Source organism: Takifugu flavidus, chromosome 4 (assembly GCF_003711565.1).
Source record: "Takifugu flavidus isolate HTHZ2018 chromosome 4, ASM371156v2, whole genome shotgun sequence".
NCBI classification, from domain to species: domain Eukaryota; kingdom Metazoa; phylum Chordata; class Actinopteri; order Tetraodontiformes; family Tetraodontidae; genus Takifugu; species Takifugu flavidus.
The window spans coordinates 9604063-9621865 of record NC_079523.1 but is presented as its reverse complement, the minus strand read 5'-3'; the positions used below and the strand labels follow the sequence as shown (position 1 = coordinate 9621865).

The following is a 17803-nucleotide window of genomic DNA, read 5'->3' as shown; positions in this document are numbered from 1 at the left end:
TGAGCTGGACTGCCCTGGAAAAAGTATTTTAAAAAAAAAAACATTAAAAAGTGTATATTGTGAATGATGCATAATTGACACGATTACCCAAAGAATTCAAAACTGTGTAGCCAGTTATAACGACCAAGAAAACCTTAAAATTTAGTTGAACAATAAGTCGGTGATGTCAGGGGAGCAGAGTTCTTGTAATTCAGCCGGTCAAAGTCTTGCGTTATCTCCACCATTGTCCTTCCTTTGGTCTCTGGAACAAACCCCAGCAAAAATGCACCGCTGGAGATGGTGTAAGCCACGAAAATCAGGAAGCAGAACGGGCCGAGGTCATCCTGGACGGAAACACGGATCAGATCCCATCAGAGGAATCGCGGTGGTTGCAAGGTCTTGTGTAACAATTACGATATCAGCAACACCCCTGTGGGTGTGGCCGACCTTAAACGATAAATAGGAGCGCGTTTCTCACCACAACGTAACCGAACAGCATCCCCACCATGAACATGCTCAGCCAGTTGATGGTTCCGCTGATCACATAGGCTGAAGGACGCCAGGCTTGTAGGAAGAGGTCAGCAGAGAGAGCCATGGACACACCACCTGAACAATAAAACAAAACAAAAAAACAGAAATTGGAGTAGAAAAAAATGAAGGAGTTGCTTCTCTGAGATGAACAAGCACTAATTGACTCACAGGGTCCGAGTCCGTATACGCAGATGACACAGAAGATCAGGGCAATGTTCAGATATGGGATCCATGAATTAAGGTGCTGTGCAGAGAGACCACCATTTTGGGATTAGACCTTCTGAGAATGAAGCCTGAGCTACTGTCCAGGAACATTTACCTTGAGTGACAGAGTGACCGTCAGTACAGTCATCGTCACGCCCATCGTCAGGTAGCCGTAGCCCATCAGCTTCTTTCTGCCAATGCGCTCTATTAGAAAAGACTGAGATGTGGTAAAAGGTGTTCAGTGAAATTCATCCAACCCTTCAGGAAGAGGTGTGTGTCAGCGTTCTGCTAAAGCTGTTGTTGTCCCAATGTTGACATGACACTCACACACAGAGCTACAGCCGTCAACTCCGTCGCTCCGATCCCCAAGGCCAGGTGTTGTATCTGGTTCTCTGGCACGCCAGACTCATGGAAGATGTCAAAGGCGTAGAAATACAGCTGGACAAAGGAACAGAAGACAGTGTTGATATCCGACATGCTGCCGTCCGTGTCTGCCTGGAGCTACAGCAACATACAGCGTTGATTCCACAGAACTGAATGCCGCCGCAGGGCAAGGCCAGCGTCAGAATCTGCCATCTGACGCTGCGAGAGGTGAGAGCGTCCCTCAGCGTCTTCGCCTCCTCTCCCCGCGTGCTTTCCCGCTCTTCCTGCATGTCCTCCAGCTCCACCTTTAGGTTGTCCTCCTGCCACAGCCACTGCAAGGCTTTCATACACGGGTTACAAACAACAACAAATTTTTTTGTGATTCTGATTTTTGCCACCGCCAATTACAAATACGTGCATCAGAAAATCAAGCTGGGTTTTTGTAGTCACCTTGTTTGGCCCCTTCAGTGTCTCCTTTATCTATGTAGAGGTATCGAGGTGCCTCGGGGAAAAACTGTAGAGTCACAAACTGCAGCACTGCAGGAACACCACTGAGGGCTAAGAGATACGGCCATAGTTCTTCTGTACCCATCAGCTCTCTACACAGAAACAGAGAGAAGCTCTCAATCACTCACGCAGCAGATCTGAGTCGAACAAGGAAAATGACTAAGGTGTGATTTAGGTTTGCTTCATGGGTGTGGAACAGGGAGTATTTCAGAAATGCGCTTATATCAGTTCATTGCTTTTCAACTGACAGCTTGGCAGGTTCTTCTTTAGTTCTTAAGCACCTATTTTGGAGCATCCTGTTAACTATGCAGCGGCAGCTTGTGTTCAGTTGGAACCCAAAATAGATCCTATCATCAGCCTGTCCAGGTGAACCCAAAGAGAGATTCCTGTTGTCTTTTGCACTTTGAGAACCCCAAGTAGCACCAGAACAATTCATGCGTCCTTACTTGATGCCAACTATTTGCCCAGTTAGTTTTCCCAGTGCGATGAAAATGGATCCCGTGAGAGTCAGAAAACCTCTGAGTTTCTTTGGAGACGACTCTCCCAGATACATGAGGTGCACGTTCAGCCCCAGGCCTGTGGGTAACAATCAGATGAGGAAAACAACCCCAGAAATTCTGATAACAGCTGGACCTTATCGGGACATACCAATATTGTATCCATAGAGAAACCTTCCCAGAAAGATCATCTCAAATGATTTGGCCATGCGGCAGAAAATCATGAGTAGCGCAGCAACAATTGCCACAACGTTGTTGAACAGCAGTGTTTTTTTCCTAAAATCAAAAAACTCCTGTCAGACTGGAGAGGAACAACTGAACTAATCCAAGTGTCTACATGTCAGCACGTAACTGTTGAGTAATTGCTGTTAATTAACAACCTGTGTGAAAATGGAACTCTGTGTGTGTGTGTGTGTGTGTGTGTGTGTGTGGGGGGGGGGTCATTGACTCACCGTCCGTAAACGACAGGAAGTCTGCCTCCGTGGATGGCCCCGGCCCAGCCTCCCAGGCTCAACACAGCCAAGACAAAGGACCAGACGAGCTTGCTGTTGGAATCAGACAGCGGCGCTCCGTACCTCAGCGTCCAGGTGTGGTTCACAAATCTTTGAACGTGCTGCAGAAAGGTCAGAGTTCACGACTCATATCGTAGGAATCCAGATTCAAGTGTCACACAACAGTAAAGCAGAACATTCTTTGACAAAAGAGGATTGTGATCCAGACATATTTATGATGTTGGTTCAGGCTACCTCTGCTGGGAATGTGATGATGGATATTTGAATTCCATACTGGAAGGATCCCCCGATTCCCAACACCAGCGTCAGCAGGTACAGCCTCCAGTACTGCGGATGGAGATAGGAAATGTTCACAGTCATGTCTTTTAACCTAGTTAACACAAACTGTAAAGAGGATTAGATCTGTTTTTAATGATTGCAGATGATATTAATGACTTCCGACATCTTTGAACAAAACCTTATCAAATCAGGACATATAGGTCAAGTTCCACCATGAAATTTCAGATTTTACATCTAGCGGATGCTACAGAACGCTAAGTAAACCTTACTTATTAGCTCCCTTATTTGATTTCCTCTTTCATGATAAGATTGGTTTGGATATTTTGCCGGTGCCCCGCGGGCCTCTGCTTTGACAGCACCCCTCTTGTTTTAAATAATAAAATAATAAAATAAAATGGTAAAACCAGAGATAATTAGATGAATAAATAAAAATGAAAGAAATTACATAACACCTCTTTTACATAAAGATGTATTTAAATTTACAAACATCTGCTGCATTATGGGTTAATTTTGAGCCATTTATTTCAAGACAAAGGCCAAAAGGTTTTTACTTTTTTAATAATTGCATTTTTACAAATACAAACTGAATAGCAGATTATATTCATACAAAATTATGCAAAAATGTGGACTTATTATTCATTTACAGCGAGACGCTTGCTGTGTTGTTTTTTATGTGCGTTTAAATGTGGCCATAAATGACACTTCTGGTGTGTTCTTTGCAGAGGTGTTATCACTGGAAGCACAACTGTGTTGCTGGCTGAGCTCTGTGCTGTCTGTCCAAGGATGCAGCAGCTGGGTCACGGGCAGCCGCTCACCTCCCCCGCTCTGCATGAAACATTCCCCGGTTGTTACCTTTCCTCCTGAGAAGTTCCTGTCCAAGTTCAAGGCTGGTGAAAGTGATTTGTCACCCTGCTGTCCAGCAGTCATATGGGTGGATGATGCTTTTCGCTTGATTTCTCTCCTGGTTGCCATGTAGATTTGGAAATTGCAGCCGGTTTTTGCATCACGGGAGGGTTTTTTTGTGCCATATTTGCCTGTTTGAGGAATAGTTGAGCATCGGTGGAAGGAGCTGCACACTAATGGGAGTTACCATCTCAGGTTTTGTTCTTCTGCCTCTGTTGTCAAATCTGAAGACTCTTGACATTATTTGGAACATCTGAATTGACGTCGTGGCCTGGAAAACTCTTTCTGCCCCTCAGTAAAGCTCCCAGAGTAGAGAGGGAAGGTGGATGCTTGTGGGATTATGGTTGGTAGTGTGTTTATGGTCTGAGTTTTGGAACTAACAATTCTTTGATAATCTCATGTTATATATCATAAAATCAACCCTGACAGCACAAAAGTCTTGATGCCACAAACAAATCCATGTGGTAATTTTATGCGACTCAAACCTAAAAACGGGTCGGCTTCGACCCCAACACATGAGGAAGATTCAGCTGTTGTTCACACACTCTTTTTTTCTTGAGAAGTGAGTGTACTTGTATGGACAGCGTATTCCCTAAAGCCGGAGTATCGCAGCGTTGTCCTACCTTTGAAGATGCACCTTCCATGCTCCAGTCTGCGGATGCTCCTTCAGACCGAGGCCAAGACTGTCTGCTGAAGTTACACATCAGCTGACTTTAGTTTTTCATTCATGAGGAGGAAGAGGAGGACGGGCTGACCATTCCAGCCTCGGCCCGAAGCCCCGCTGGATCCAGCTGGTTCTGTTAATTCTGTTTTCGGGTTAGGCATTAGTGCAGAAACACACACAGGTGAAATTAATGGTTAAAAAGACACATGGATTCACTTCATCTGCTCATCAATTACAAAAAGGGAAATTGTGTTACTCTTCAATCCTGCCTGGTGTAATCCTTTATCAGCTTAACCTGAGTTACACCGAGAACAACGTAAAGCTGAAAAACTAGGGAGACAGAGTACAAAAGACAGTAAGACCAGTCCTGTTGCAGGCTGCTCAAACATGCCTGCTTTCTTTTAAATAAAGATGCAATTGACAATAATTGACAGGAATAATAAAAGGGACAATTCTATTTAATGGTGAAGATCCAGATCTTCTTACACTCTCCTTGCATCTTGTTATGCGTTTTTAAATTTTTTAAAAAAAAAAAACCTTTCATTATATTTTTACACTTGGTGGTTGCACTGAGTGTAAAGCTGAGTGTGACAGACTTATGAGAAACATTCTGTGTGAGACTCTTCTCATCAAAACTAAATGTTTCATGGGTGTCGCGGCTGTATGGACGATACTGGTGAGCTGACTTGTATAATAAAATAAGTTGTAATAAAACATATTTTGTTGGGGCAGTGAGCAAAGCAACAAGGAAAAAACAACAACAGTCAGCGACAAATGTATTTAATTACTAAATTGTGGATGATAAAGATTTTAATATACTCTAATTTATAGTTTTGCAAAGTATACTGTACATTTATCAACCTAAAAAGCCAAGAAAAAAAATAGGATGCCTTTTCTTTACATCCCCATTTTCTAAACATAACCTCTTTGATTGTGTTAAAAATAATCTTCAAAAATATCTGTTTATTAGTTTTATGTCACACAGAATATACTTTCTGCTCAAACATGTAATGCTGGAAACAGAGTCCCAGAAATGGAGATAGAGTTTAAATTCAAATGGAATATAGACATAAAAGACCAAAACAGTCCAGTCACCACACACATCTGATCTCTATTAGTACTGTCTGTGATGTCTAAACGGTTGTGGACGAAGGTGCTTCACCCAGCTGATACTCAGCCTGAGTTTGGGATCCACGTTTCCCATCCTGGCCTTTGTAGTTGAGCTTGTGGAATTCCCTGCTGATGGCCGACAGCGACTTTCCCTTCGTCTCGGGCAGAAACAGGCCGACGAACAGAGCAGACAGCAGGCAGACCACCGCGAAAGGCACAAAGCAGAATGCACTGAGCCCGCTCTAAAAAATAAAGGTAGTATAAATATTAACCCGCTAGAACCACCTGTTTGTCCTCTTTTTTTACATTGTTTTTGAGTCTCTCTTGAAGACTCCCCTTCCTTAGAATCACTTCATGGTGTATAACTAAATTGTTTTTATTTCCCAGTACAGAGAATTTGTAGTTTGTCTCTCTGGTGTGTTTGTTAAGGACAGACCCTCAGAGGACACTGACCACTAGAAAAGGGAAGATCATTCCTGTGATGAAGAGGTTGAGCCACATCATGGAGCCAGCAATCATGTAGGCCGCCGGGCGAGCAGTCTGGTTGAAGATTTCCGTGGGCAGAATTCCTGTCACCCCAGCTGTGAAGCACCACATCCTTATATCCAATACCTCCGTTTTAGTTAAATCCTATCATACATAAACTATCACCCTGAAAAAATGTTCAGTTTGTCTTGACTGCAGGAAAACAGCTGGTTGTGAAGAGTGACGGCATCAGTGATCTGAGATGAAACATTATCACCTTCAAAAAGCAAATAATTATTAGAGCATTACCCTGCTCAAGCCATGTTTAGCTGTGAATTACATATAACTGGGAATTGATTGAGCTAAGTGCTAATCAAATGAGGTACATGTGCATTTTTACCATGAAAACCCAAAAATCAAATTCTGTAGGAACTGACCTGGGCCCATGCCAAAGCTGAGAATGTAAGTGAATATGCAGGTCATGCTAAGATATGGCATCCAGGAAATATAGCCCTGTTTGAAAGAACATGCAAGAATAAGGAAACTTTCCTTCACATTGTTTAAGACGCGACTCGTTTAAGGTCTCTAATATGGTCCCATGTCTCCCCCCAGTGGCAATAATCGGAACCACATTTTAGTGTTTTTATCGAATGTGTAGTCTTAAATTTACCCAATGTTTTTGGACTTTTGCCTTGATGTTACCGAAACTATTCTTATGTTCTGGACCCTTTTTTCGAAGCACCCTCATCTTAATCACAATAATAATTACACTAACATCATGCATGACATCAGATGCTGCTATTACAGGGTTTTAAATGTATAGAGAAATTAACATGCCTGTTTGGTTATGTCTGTGAAATTTAGGAATAATACCTCCAAACAGAGAGCAACTGTGAAGACAATAGCCCAAACAGTCATGAGGATGAATCCTCCCATCAGCATGAACCTCCGGCCTTTGCGCTCTATCAGCAGGTTCTGAAAACACCAAAGTACACAAACGCAGTATAAGGTGTCACAGCAAATGTGCAGAGCTTGGGAATATTTAGAAACGTCTAAATAATAAGTGTTTGGCTCACATAAGTATTACAGCCAAACTGGGGGGATTAAAGGTTTAATTGTAGTTTTAATAATGGTTAACTGAGGGTAAATGCCCATTAATGTAACAGAATCTGTCACTCCTCTTTTGGAATATAAGATTATTTAGGGATGTGTAAAGCCATCCCAAGGACCTAAACAGTCTGTTTCTTAACAGGTGTAACAGTACTTACACACACTATACACGCAGTGAATTCACAGGCGCCGGTGCCGATCGTGACGTATTGGATTTTGTCTGCAGGTATTCCCGACTCTTTGAAAACATACGAAGCATAGAAGTAGATCTGAAAGCAGAGGAGGAGAAGAAGCCATTGGAGCATCGTTACAAGTGCCTCGGCGCTCCCTAAGCTGATTATAGCTGATTGGTACAAGGAGTAACAATGTTAATACCCGGTTCACTCCCAAAACCATGTGAGTCTAAGCTGAGAAGTGTTTAGTCAGCGTTTTCCTGCAACTCGGAGCTGAGAAACCAAGGAGAACTTTGCATTTCCCCATAACGGTGAGTGATGCTGGCCGGTCTGCATTAATAATGGGACCTGTAACGAGCCTCGGGCTCGTTCTGCTGGCAGATCTCCGATTACGAATCAGCCCTCTGACAGCACCTCTGACGTCCTCACTGTTCCCCGACATCTGATCCTCACATATGCTGCGGGACGAGAGGCGGGCGTGGCCTGGGCCTGTCTGACCGCGGCGCAGCGCGCCTCCTTACCGAGTCGTTGCCGCAGAGCTGCATGGCGCTGCTGGTGATCACGATGGAGACGAGCTGCCAGCGAACAGCGCGCTCTGTGAACAGCTGCCAGGGCGTCTGGGGCTTCAGGCCTTTGGTCTCGGCCTGCTCCTGCAGAATGTCGTCCAGCTCGCAGCTCTGGACACTGCAACCTTGCAGGCGTCTCAGAGCTGCGAACACACATTTACATGGAACAAAACATCGAATCCAGTTAGCAACAGTTGACTGTGAAGGGCATTAAAGCCTCTAACTGGGGCTGTTGTTGATATTTTACAGCAGGCACCCTTGATACAAGCCTCCTTGTCCCCTCGGTCGATGAGCAGGTATCTGGGGCTCTCCGGGAACCACGGCAGGGTGACGAGCTGGATGAGGCCAGGAATGGCGTTACTGGCGAGGAGATACTGCCAACACTGCTCGCTGCCCAGGATCTCTCTGACAGTAAACAGTAAACAGTCAGTAGCAACTTAGCGCTTGTTTTAATGGCATCGACCCGCTCAGAAGAGTCCACGTCTGCGTACCTGAGTCCAACCACCTGTCCCAACACAACACCGAAGGCTGTGAAGACCGCCGACGACAGCGAGATCGCCCCTCTCAAGTGCTTCGGGGCACTTTCTCCAAAATACATGGGCTGCACATTCATGCTGACCCCTGCAAGACGCCGCAAACGTCCCACACAAAGGACATTTGTGTTATCGTTGCTTAAATGTCTGTGTTCAGCTCCGCTCGGACACTTTTAATGTCAGTGACATACCAGCACTTATTCCCACCAGGAAACGGGAGATTATGATCATCTCAAAAGACCTGGAGGCTCTGCTGCTGACAGCGAAGAGCGCAGCAGTCATGAGGAAAACGTTGTTCAACAAGAGACAATTCTTCCTTCAGATGAGAGTCAAGACATTGAGGACAAAAGGGATTAAACACTGTTATGAGCAACATGTGAGGATGTAAAGGACATCAAAGCATCAAACATGTATTCATCCACTGCTGAAAATAGTCCCCTATACCAAAGCGTACAAAATCTCTGTCTCCATTAGGACTCATCTTGAGCATGACAGGAAGAAAAGATGATTTTACTGTGAAATAAACGGAGCATCAACAGCCTGCAGAGCAAGTCAACCCCTCACTCTGGTGCACTCTACTGTGTGGATTACCTCCCAAAGCGTATTGTCATAGGTCCTGCTATTAGGGCCCCCATGAGGCCCCCCAATGAGAAAATGGAGACAATGACTGTCCAGACCAGAGTCACCTGGTAGCCCTCCAACTGGATGTCCCAGCGCTCCAGGAAGGTCTCATTTATAAAGGTCTGGATAAACTGTGAGAAAAGACAAGCGTCAGTGATTCACACACACACACACACACACACCACACACACACACACACCACACACACACACACACACACACACACACACACACACACACACACACACACACACAATTCCTTGCATTACCCAGCTCCTTACCCTAACCATCCCAACTAACCCCCTAACACCAACCCTGACCTAAACCCAGTTTGAAGATCAACCTCAAAATTGATTCTTAACCCTCAAAAAGTCATTTGAAGTTGTGAGGACCATCCAGAATGGCCCCGCTTTCACCAAAATGTCCTGACTCTGCTAGTAGAGTGTGGCCTTTGGTGCTCCAGTGTGTAGCATGTATGAGAACACACACTCATAAACACACACACGCACACGCACACTTACAGTTGTAGGGGCATTCATTATGGCCAGGTTGTATCCATACTGAAGAGTTCCTCCTATGGCTGCAGAAGCAACCATGAGCACTAAAGTCAGAGACGCGCTCTGTCCGTGCAGACAGGGAGGCAGACAGACAGACAGATTTTTCTATTTCACCAACTGTGAGACATCGTCAATGATGATATTTAACAAAGAAATCAGAAATCGAACAATTAAAAACGTAATAAAAACTTCCGGTTACTCTACTGATTGTGTCAGAAATAGAGGGAAAAGCGTGTTCTACCTTCGGTGCACCAGTATGCGGCATAGCGGCGAAGGTGGTGGTGGAAAATGCCCCCCCCCCCTTCAAAATAGGAGTCCAACGTTGCTCAAATTCGTGCACACGCATCAAAGCGCGCGCGCGTAAAAGACGCACAAGATTGGGCGCTAGTAATGAGCGTCGTTCCAACCACTACTAATACCAATAAGTGTAAAGATGTTCTAAAATGTGAAGGTTTGGATTTGGATGGAATAAAAAAGCTCTGGAAATAGAATAAAACCTTCCTGTGAGGATATAAAGCAAATTAGTTGAGATTTTCACTTCGGGGGGCGGTTGAACGCACCTTGAATTTTTTGCATTGTTTCTTTCTTTGAGAAGAGGTGGAAGGATTCTACCAGTGGGTGGCGCTGTGGAGTCAGATCCAGGTCAGAGCCTTTACCCGGGATCCAGAGCCTCTGTCTGTCTGTCTGTCTGTCTGTCTGTCTGTCTGTCTGTCTGTCTGTCTGTCTCTCTCACACACACACACACACACACACTGGAAAAACGATGGCTAAAAAAGTCAGAAGTTAATTATTTTCAATGAAAAATTGAAATTAAATTAAAAAGAAAAAAGCTAATCCTTTTAAACCCAAGAATCAAGCATAATATACTTTTACTCAGTCGGATTATTATTGAATATTATTGAATAATCACTTCCTCCTCCTCTTCTTCCTCCTCCCCCTCCTCTTCCTCTTCCTCACCCTCCTCTTCCTCCCCCTCTTCTTCCTCCCCCTCCTCTTCCTCCCCCTCTTCCTCCTCCTCCCCCTCCTCCTCTTCCTCCCCCTCCTCCCTCTAATTGCCTGCCTCTGACAGGATTAGTCGACTTTCCTCAATTGCCCACAGTCAGGTTAAAGGACCAGACATCCTCACGGAGAAACTTTCTGTTTTTGATACCGAACGCCCAAAAACCTCCAACGCGGTTTGCAGCGTGCGTGCGCGTGTTGTACGTGCGTGTGATTGTTGTGCGCGTGTCAGACCGGTAGATTAAATGTTGCCCGTGTTGCCCAGCCTGCAGCCTCCCTCTTCAACATGCTTTAATTCCGGACACACGCACGCGTGTCAGGGAGCGTCAGTTTGCTGAAGTTCGTCGCGATGATGACTCGGATGTTCTGGGACACAATTTTTCTCATCAGCGGTGAGTAAAAGATTCCATCGACTCCAGAAAAGTATCACATTAAACAAACAACAACCCGTAAACGTTCAGTTCTTAACCTCTGGTCTTCACAATAAGATGAATTCATTAACAACGCAGCGTAATTAAAATAAACCCCCTTTCCCCCCCCGATTTGCACAACTGGTACCTATTTTTGCTATAGCAAAATCATAAACACTGATATTTCCAAGGGCATATATCTATTATCAGGCTAATTGTTTGATTTTTAAGTAATATTGTTACATAAAACCACCATTTGCACCATTAAATAATAAGCAGTTTAAAAGTGAGGATCTAAATTTGTAAATGATAATCTATAGGGACACGTGCACATTTGTAGCTGTGGCTGCTGTCTGGAAATAGTCCTGCTGTATTTATAGTGGCCTCATCCTTTCAGTGGACGTTTGACCCTGTTGCTACCCAGGGAGCGACTCACGTGCACGCCGGTGTTCTGGGCCGGTTCGCTCAGATAGGTGACTCTCTTCCCACCTGCAGGTTCCTTGTTCACGTTAGGAGCGGGGCCGAGCAACTCCACGGTGGTCAAACCACCACAGGCCTCCAGCAGCACCTCTGGGGCAGCGGGAGACGCGGGTCCACCCACAACTGTAGCCACCGTGGATAACGTCCCTCCGGTTCAAAGTACACACGCCTCCTGCCAGTTTGTCCTCTCATTTCTGTCACATTTAAACAATTAATAGTGATATTTCCCTTCCTTTAGGTTTCCTCTTTGCAACGGGAGCAGAGCCGAGCAGCATGGGAGCAACGGAGGCCAGAATTCCCACTGAAAACACCTTCACTGCCGCGCTCAGTACCTCAACCAGCAACCCTGCGGCGACAGCGGCAGGCGTCCCCACGCCGGCTGGACGTGAGCGCCGACACTTCCTATGCCGAGGAATCCGCGTTGACCATCCGCGTTGCTCCTCAACCTTCCCAGAGTTGAACGTGGACGTATTTCCCTTCCCCTCAGGGTTCTTCCCGTCATCAGGAGCTGATCTGGGAAATATGACGGCAGCGGGAGCCGACAACGCCGCTGACACCGTCCACGCCGGGGATTCGAATACTTCAACAACAACTGCAACTCCAGTAAAAAGTAGGTTCAAGTACGCCACGTAAAGTAGTTCCTGCCACAGTGAGGTGCACGGACACAGGCAGACAGCTCAGATTATTGATCAGGGCAGCAGGCAGCTACAAATTATTTACAGTACATTGAGGGGAAAAAGTCCTTTGGGCAGATTCCAGTTGTCATCTGCAACGCGGGACAGATGCCTCGGGGACAACAGAGGGCTTTCACAGAGTCTGAGGACAGGAGACAATACACGTAGCACGCAGCCCAGAAGGTAATTCACCGATGGAATGGAGTGTGTGACGTGGGTTGCAACGCAACCGTCTGGATATGTGTGAATGTCCCACTGTGCATCTGTCTCTGCTGCTGGGACAACACGGGCTGTTGTCTCCCTCACTTATGTTGGTATTTGCCCGTCTATACGGGTTAATAAGAAATGTCATGTTTTGTCTGCGTGCCTCATCTGATATTTTGGAATGAAAACTGGGAAAGGTGCTCAAGGGTTTGAATTTCAGTCGTTGCTCCCGGAGGGACATTTTTCCCTCTGTCCTGGGCCCTAATGTGGGTGAACTAAAGGTGTTGGTTTGCAGCCTATGTTATGGAGAGTGTTGCCAACCCTGAAAACAAAGGTTTCAGAGTACGGCTGCTGGTGTGGATGTTAGCTTTAGGCTGTAGAGCGGGCTAATGTTTCCAGTCTCGGCAGCCTCTGACCTTCTTATTAAAGAGCTGCGGTCTCATATTCTTGTATAAACTTGTATTCATTGGATTTTAGGAAACGTGACATGTGAATCTTAAAACACGACCCCTAACGCTTCCCTGTCCTAAAACCCGACAGAGTTTGTGGCTGCGGCTGTCCGGGCCCATTTCGACGAGTGTCCAGACTCTCACCGCCATTTCTGCTTCCACGGCTCCTGTCGGTTCCTGATCCTGGAGGAGACGCCTGCGTGTGTGTAAGTTGTGACTTCACTGTGTAAACCTTTCGCCGGCGTGACTCGGCACATGCGTTTACATGCTCATCTAAATCGGACTACGCGGTTGGCTAATAGTTTATGCAACCAGGCTTTCAGTCCACGACGCAGGTTGCAGTAGCCTGATTATGGGTGTAGTAAAGCCCCCCCGCACCCCGCTAGGTGAGGATTTGCACTGTTTTAATTTGTTGACCTTGAGCCACACCGGTTGACCTTTTACATCTCACCACAACAATCCATAAAGGAGTCAGCAAGCGAGGGGGCAGCCGTAGCTAAAGCAGTGCTGACTCAGCATCGTGGCGGTCTCTCTGTTGTTCCAAAAATACGTTTGCCGTGGCAAAATACTTCGTTAGGTTCCCACCGGTCACTACTACATGCAGCAGGCACTTCTGCTTCCAGATCAAGGAAATATAAATGCCCTCACAGATCCATAGGCTAGCTCACCGTCCACGTGCTTTTGTAAATCGACTCGCTGGGCCGATTCTAGCTGAGCGACGGCGACCACGTGCATTTCCTGTAAGGAATTTGGTGCACTTGCAAGCATGTAAACACACTTACTGCCTTCTACCCCTGATGCAGGTGCCACCCAGGCTTCATCGGGATGAGGTGTGAGCACGCAGACCTGCTCGCCGTGGTCGCAACAAACCACAAACAGACGGTCACAACGGTTCTGGTGTTGTGCGTGATCGGGTGTGTTCTGGTCATGCTTCTGTGCATGCTGCTGCAGTGAGTACCGCCGTACGATACGCACCCGTTCCCTCCGGTCAGCTAGCACACTTTTCCTTGTGTCCTTGTGCAGTTGCTGGTGGAGACAAGAGTGTCGCAGGCGGAGACAGGCGCATCACTATTGCCCAAAGAAGCACGGCGTATCCTTCCACCCTTCTGAGAGCGGTACTGGTGGTATCTTGACCTTGAGGTCATTTCACACTTCCTTATTGTGGCTTTTTTTTCATTTCCAGTGGTCTGAGGGGACGTGTTGGTGTGTTTTCCTCACCATGGCCTGACTACAAACGCTCAGGATGGGGTCAAAGGGGAAAGTCACGGGTTCTGAGCAGAGAAGGACCGTCAGCCTGGGACAGGCCTTATGATGAAGCTTAAATAGTCCCACTTTTTTTTTTTTTTTTTCCGGAGTGGGAGTGTTGACCTGCGGCGGCGTGAGTGCGTTTGACTCTTCACTCACTTCCTGTTGAACGAGCGGCTCTGAGGAGGAAACTGGCTCGACGTGGAGGAACTGGTTGACACCAGGCCGCTAATCAGAGTGGATGTTGGATCGTGCAGCATTTAGTCAAGTCAGGAAATTCCAATCCCTATTTTTGTCTTTTAATAAGTTTATACACTTTTCATCACATTTTTTATCATTAATGGTGAAGGGGAAAAAAAACAAGGCTTTAAAGTTTTAGCATCTGTTTTTAAAGAATGAACTCACATCACCTGACGGGAGTAGGAATTGTTTTAACGGACTGACTGCAAATTAAAAAAGTAACTTAAAAAATGGATTAAACTGACGATTAAACACAAAACATCCCATTTAAAAATGCTCCATTGTGGCTTTAAAGGGAGATTTAAAAAAATCACACGATATATTTCTGAGATGCATCGGAGGCGTTTACATGACAAGCTATAACGTTTTCAGTCTAGTGCGCATTTTGATTCAAACCAAAAGCTGCACTGGAATGATAATCACTTGGGCTGGGTGTCCACCTAATGGGATGCCAAATGGACTTGGCTCTGATTCCGAGCACTGGAGGGATGAGGTGCAATCTTTGCATGCTCCTTTAAGACACACTTTTTTTTATTTTGAGTACTGTTATAGCATTTAGTTGGACCTTTTTTAAATGCCTCTGATCACATTGATTCTTTAAAACACAAACTGACTCGTGCGTCAAAGATGTTTTACCCCAAACGTTTTAGGGGAATTTGCTCTGTGTTTTATTCACGCTCTGCGTTTCATGTGAAAACACCAAAGCCACAAGGAAATATTCCATTTAAACATTTAAGGTCAATACAAACCAGGAAAGAATGGAATTTTTTTTGTTGGTTTCCTGCTTTACCCCTTCCAGTGATTTGGGCTGGAAATCTGTGCTGTATTATCTGCATGACTTTTTTCAATGAAAAGAACTGGAAATGCAAGTTTGTGGCTGTGTTTCTACTTCCTGATCCCTTAGAGCCTGTTATTTGACTCTGTGTGACCTTCTTTTCACTTCTTCTCTTTTGAATCTCCCATTTTAAATACTCAGATTCTTTTTCAGCCTCTCCTCTTTCACCGAATATTTAAATCGGGCACCTTATAAACATGAAAGCCAGGTGTGACTGAAGGAAAAGTGGGTCCTGGGGGAGGCTGAAGGGATGTTACAGCGCTCTCTTCTCTATCGCCACTAGTTATTTTCATTTACAGCAGTGTTGAGAGGACAGAAGTGATGCTTTTTTAAGCACACGCCAATGCGAAGGGATTGTGGTCTTTTGTTTTGCAATCCCTTTATGGCTGCAATAGGATTTCGGTGGAGTCCTTTAGAGCCTTCTGGCTCAGCTGCTAAACTAGCTTTGATATAAGCAGCTCTCAGGGCTGCTTCCCTGAAGACGCACATCATCCACACTGTGAGAAAACAACTGAAACCCAAATGGTGGCATCGGTGTGGACGGGGCTGACTGAGCGACGCCATAAATCCAGTCTAGATACGTCCAGCCCTCTTCTTCATGGGAGGATGCAGCTCTGAGCTGATGCTCTGGTCCTTATTCCCCTCTGGTTGTTTTCAACTCCGCTATCTGCCTCTAAGCAGATGGTTTAAAGTCTGAGCATTTAGGTAATAGGGTTAAGCGACCTCCGTCTTCTTCTAGCTGTTAAGCCATTGTCGAGCCATTAGTTTTAGTACTTTGATAGTGCTAAGAGAACTTTGGAGCCAATATGAACAGTTTAGTGAAAAGTTGGGTTAGTCTGCACAACAGTAACTGAGTCTTTTCTGTGTATTTACGTCTTTAATTTGACTGATAGTCTTTGTCGTCCTTGAAGAGGCTGAGCGAGCTTCAAACATCAGTCCATGTGCTCCTGAAGCTTTGCGGGCAGCTCATCCAGCGAGCAGATCCGATGCTGTCTAGGAACATCGAGCTGGGCCCCCTTATCCAGTCTGTCCAACAGAACCCCGTGGATGCCCACAGAGCGAGAGGCGAGGTAATCGTTCACGTAGTGATCGCCAACATGGGCCACGTTAGCAGCTGGTACGCCGCATCTCCGCAGCGCCTGATGGAAGATAGCTGGGCTTGGCTTGGCTACACCTGCTTCCTCTGACGTTATTAAGAAGCTGAAGTGTGACAAAAGGCCACAAACACGTAAAATCTCTTCCAGGCGAATGTCGAAGTTTGATACCACGGCAAGATTCAGTCCTGAAGAGGCACATCTTTCCAGAGCCTTCTGCGAGTCCGGAAATACCTTAAAAACAAATAAAATAGAACCCATTTTGGAGAGGAGACAGAAAAACTGGGTATTTATCATTATCTAGTGGCATCTCCAACTTACCTCCCAGGTCCCTGCACTGCAGAAGTTATGGTAGAGATTCTGAGCCATGGTGTCAATCAGGAGCGGGTCTTCCACCCTGCACCGGGAAAACGTGTCCCGCACCAAACCGATCCACCAAGACCGTCCATTCATGCCCTGGCTGACGCCATAGTTTGGGTATGTGTTTGAATAATGTCGATATGACTGCTGGAAGGCTAGTTGGACCTCCGGCGGACTGAGTTTCAGGCCCATCCGTTCAGCCTCCTGACAGTACTGTTCTCCAACGGAGGTCCGGACCCTCAGCAGGGTGTCCTTCACGTCCCACAGCACCCAGCGCACCGCAGCTCGCATCACTGCCAAAGAGACAAGACTACCAGGACATGTCCAAGTCAGAAACGGAGATTCCATCTTCTGAGTTTACAAGGTATTAAATAGTTACCAAGATCCTGTCCTTAATATTTGATGATGATGCCTTCCAGATAACTTTTCTCATCCCTTTTATTGTACATTGATGGCTCTCAGCATTTTTTTTAACCCTACTGATCAGGTAAAATTAACCAAATGAAAGACTGATAAAAAGACAGACTTTTGATAACCAGCATTGTGCATAATTTAAAACGGCATTCCACATTTTAATGTGTGGAAACAAGCGAGCTTTCTGCAAATTGCAATCGATTTTGGTCATTGAGCTCCTCTGATATTTAGAATTCACAATAACTTCACCTCATTGAACCTTATATCCTCTGTCCACTTGTTTAACCTCTCATGGTTTATTACATAATCTAAGACCACTCTTTACACTTGTTTTATGGAAGCAAAGTAACGGCAACAACAAATCCAGCGGTGTCATCTGGTGAAGAAAGTTGGTTTGTTTTTATTGTCGCTAGAAAAATTTACCACTACTAAATACATTGCTTCAAGCAGTTGAACAATTAAAGGATTACCGGAGCCGACTCTTCAGCACGGACAACGGTTCTGGAGAAATGTTAGCTTGGATCTGCTGTCGGCCGACAACATAGTTTGTTAGAACGGCGAAGGCATAAATCGACAAGTTTTGTCTGATTGGTTATTGCTTATTGTCCTGATTGATCTGATTGGTTAGCTCAGAGCCAGGAAATCGGATTTAGCCAATCGAAAAATCGAATACGGCAGTCCTTCGCAATCCTACGAATAGAAATATGCGACTACGTCTTCGCTTAAGTCGATTTAGGTTAGTTTATTGCCCTCTTCTGGAATGCTGTCGAAACATCTATGTGAGACCTTTCTACCAAACCTAACAAAATCAATGTAATGTCGAAC

At 45.5% G+C, this 17803-nt stretch overlaps 3 protein-coding genes across 8 annotated transcripts; 1 reads left to right on the top strand and 2 right to left on the bottom strand.

The window, feature by feature from the left end:
- Positions 1-36: 36 nt before the first annotated feature.
- On the bottom strand, positions 37-9944 carry slc2a11a (solute carrier family 2 member 11a). Of its 4 annotated transcripts, XR_008950077.1 has the most exons (14): positions 9816-9944; positions 9539-9637; positions 8988-9148; positions 8588-8712; positions 8355-8484; positions 8120-8268; positions 7819-8006; positions 7283-7393; positions 6888-6989; positions 6452-6527; positions 6003-6130; positions 4399-5791; positions 2828-2920; positions 2533-2694 (listed from the first exon to the last, which is right to left on the bottom strand). XR_008950077.1 is itself a non-coding variant. In XM_057029983.1 (13 exons), exons 2-13 carry the CDS (start codon positions 3842-3844, stop codon positions 135-137), a joined length of 1572 nt encoding a protein of 523 aa, XP_056885963.1. In that variant the 5' UTR covers positions 3845-3906; positions 4399-5574; the 3' UTR covers positions 37-134. The 4 variants fall into 4 exon arrangements, 3 of the variants coding, with proteins under 3 accessions (XP_056885963.1, XP_056885962.1, XP_056885964.1); XM_057029983.1 differs by lacking the exons at positions 6003-6130; positions 6452-6527; positions 6888-6989; ... (6 more) ...; positions 9539-9637; positions 9816-9944 and adding exons at positions 37-323; positions 458-585; positions 679-754; ... (5 more) ...; positions 2233-2357; positions 3725-3906 and having other exon boundaries at positions 2534-2694; positions 4399-5574; XM_057029982.1 differs by lacking the exons at positions 6003-6130; positions 6452-6527; positions 6888-6989; ... (6 more) ...; positions 9539-9637; positions 9816-9944 and adding exons at positions 37-323; positions 458-585; positions 679-754; ... (4 more) ...; positions 2031-2160; positions 2233-2357 and having other exon boundaries at positions 2534-2694; positions 3725-5574.
- Positions 9945-10618: 674 nt separating this feature from the next.
- On the top strand, positions 10619-15144 carry tgfa (transforming growth factor, alpha). The gene is made up of 8 exons (XM_057030001.1): positions 10619-10965; positions 11479-11622; positions 11702-11848; positions 11951-12073; positions 12882-12996; positions 13594-13740; positions 13814-13905; positions 13974-15144. Exons 1-8 carry the CDS (start codon positions 10923-10925, stop codon positions 13979-13981), a joined length of 819 nt encoding a protein of 272 aa, XP_056885981.1. The 5' UTR covers positions 10619-10922; the 3' UTR covers positions 13982-15144.
- Positions 14904-17601, bottom strand: hdhd3 (haloacid dehalogenase-like hydrolase domain containing 3). 3 transcript variants are annotated; one of them, XM_057030004.1, is made up of 3 exons: positions 17449-17601; positions 16526-16874; positions 14904-16438 (listed from the first exon to the last, which is right to left on the bottom strand). In XM_057030004.1, the coding sequence occupies exons 2-3, from the start codon at positions 16853-16855 to the stop codon at positions 16043-16045; spliced, it is 726 nt and encodes a 241-aa protein (XP_056885984.1). In that variant the 5' UTR covers positions 16856-16874; positions 17449-17601; the 3' UTR covers positions 14904-16042. The 3 variants fall into 3 exon arrangements, with proteins under 3 accessions (XP_056885984.1, XP_056885985.1, XP_056885986.1); XM_057030005.1 differs by lacking the exon at positions 17449-17601 and adding an exon at positions 16944-17432; XM_057030006.1 differs by lacking the exon at positions 17449-17601 and adding an exon at positions 16944-17432 and having other exon boundaries at positions 16526-16857.
- Between the last annotated feature and the right edge of the window lie 202 nt (positions 17602-17803).